General features: G+C 40.3%; 1 protein-coding gene across 1 annotated transcript; it reads left to right on the forward strand.

Moving 5' to 3' along the window:
- Positions 1–441: 441 nt before the first annotated feature.
- LOC131816851 (keratin-associated protein 3-3) lies at positions 442–738 on the forward strand. Its single transcript, XM_059149921.1, has one exon. The coding sequence runs from the start codon at positions 442–444 to the stop codon at positions 736–738; it is 297 nt and encodes a 98-aa protein (XP_059005904.1).
- The last annotated feature ends 1,239 nt before the right edge of the window (positions 739–1,977 follow it).

Genomic DNA, 1,977 nt, shown 5'->3' on the forward strand with positions numbered 1-1,977 from the left:
TACTAAAATTAGTAATTAAAAATTGTATCATGTTATGCAACTATTTTAAATTAAGGGGGAAAAACAAGGAAAAGAATATAACCTCTGAAACAATAGCTAAATTGTCTCTCAGACCGATTATCCATAATTCATATAAGGTTTGGCATTCCAGGACCCTGTGAAGATAAAATGTAATCATCTTACGACAAAAATGACAAGTCAGTGAGTCAAAAACATGATTTACCTTAATAAGGGCAGGACTCTTAATGGACAAGTAAATACCAAACTGATTAGAGAATCTTGGTGAAGAGGAGTGGGATAAACAAAAATGAGAGGAAGCCTTCTGGTTGGACCAACACCCACTGGGGAGCGTATATAAAAGCCCCAAAGCAAGAGGAGACATTTGAACCTGAGAAACCTCATCTTTCCAAGAAACCAAGAGCAGACCAGATTCTCAACACCATGGCTTGCTGTGTTCCCTGCTGCTGCAGTGTCCCCACCGGCCCCGCCACCACCATCTGCTCCTCTGACAAATGCTGCCGGTGTGGAGTCTGCCTGCCCAGCACCTGCCCTCACACCACTTGGTTACTGGAGCCAACCTGCTGTGACAACTGCCCCCCACCCTGCCACATTCCTCAGCCCTGTGTGCCCACCTGCTTCCTGCTCAACTCCTGCCACCCCACCCCAGGCCTGGAGACCATCAACCTCACGACTTTCACTCAGCCCTCCTGTGAGCCCTGCATCTCAAGCTGCTGCTGAATGATGGCTGCTTTGCTCCGTGCCTGACAATGAAAAACCCAGAAGCTGTCTATTCAGTATTCACTTGCCTCAGCAGTTTATCAGATGCTGAGGCAGACCAGATGGCCCAGATATGAAAATCTACCTTTCATTTTAACGGAAAGAAAAATTGAGACCCTTTTTTATGATTGTTTGGCTGAATAACCATTTCATTCATTTAGGTAGATGAATATCATCTATTATCAAAATACTAATGAATTCTCTTAAGAGCTCGGCTGTATTTTCTGGTCATGTTGCTTTGTGGATCCCATTTCTTATACTGGATATTTTCTTAGAGAAAAAAAATTCATGATGGGTTTTCCAATAAACTATTTCTCTGGCAAGATTTGTTGTTTGTGTATGTCAGAGTTTGGGGTATATGTTTAATTTTTTAAAAAAAGGTAAAGATAAGATGATTATTCTATTAAAAGAAATAATCTGTTAGAAGAATGCTTGGAACTAGCTAGCTTCCTAGGCTTGTTACCTTCAAATTGGTTATCTTTTATGTTCTCTCCTTTTCCTCAGCCAAATACAATTTGGAGGTGAGCCCATATTTATTTCCCTACATTTTGCTGGGTAAATCATAGTAACTCACATAATCCTTAAAATATCACTCATAGATGAGAAAAATGAAGCTTTAAGAATTATTCAACACTCTCAAAGTTACTTAGTAAGAACTCCAGAATTCAGCTCCTTGTATGTCTGATTTTAAAGCCCAATTCTTTCTATCATATGACAGAGCCTCTAATACCAACAGCCAGAAGCTGAGTGAACAGTTATGACATCAACTTCAAAAATGTAAGAAAAATAAAAAAATGTAAGAATCTTTAACAAAATCATCACATCCAATTATAACAGAAAAGGATCTATTGGCTCACAGATTAAAAGTGGCAGGTATTCAGTTCTAAGATCTGGATTATTTAATGGGTCTACCAATTTCAACTTCATTTTCCCTTAAAGAGAACTTAAGTGGCCAACTCTAGAAGCAGGGCACTGTATCTCTACTTGCCACCATCCTTGGCACAGAAATTCAAATCAAAAGAATGTCAAAACTTTCCAGGTGATGAGCTGAGAACTAGAGCTAAGGCTTGATTAAATATGATTTAATGGGGCATCTGGTGGTTCAATTGGTTAAGCATCTGCCTTTGGCTCCAGAGTCCTGGGATCCAGTCCAGCATCTGGCTCCTTGCTTGGTGGGGAGCCTGCTTCTCCCTCTCCCTT

Source organism: Mustela lutreola, chromosome 15, assembly GCF_030435805.1.
Source record: "Mustela lutreola isolate mMusLut2 chromosome 15, mMusLut2.pri, whole genome shotgun sequence".
Classification (NCBI taxonomy): domain Eukaryota; kingdom Metazoa; phylum Chordata; class Mammalia; order Carnivora; family Mustelidae; genus Mustela; species Mustela lutreola.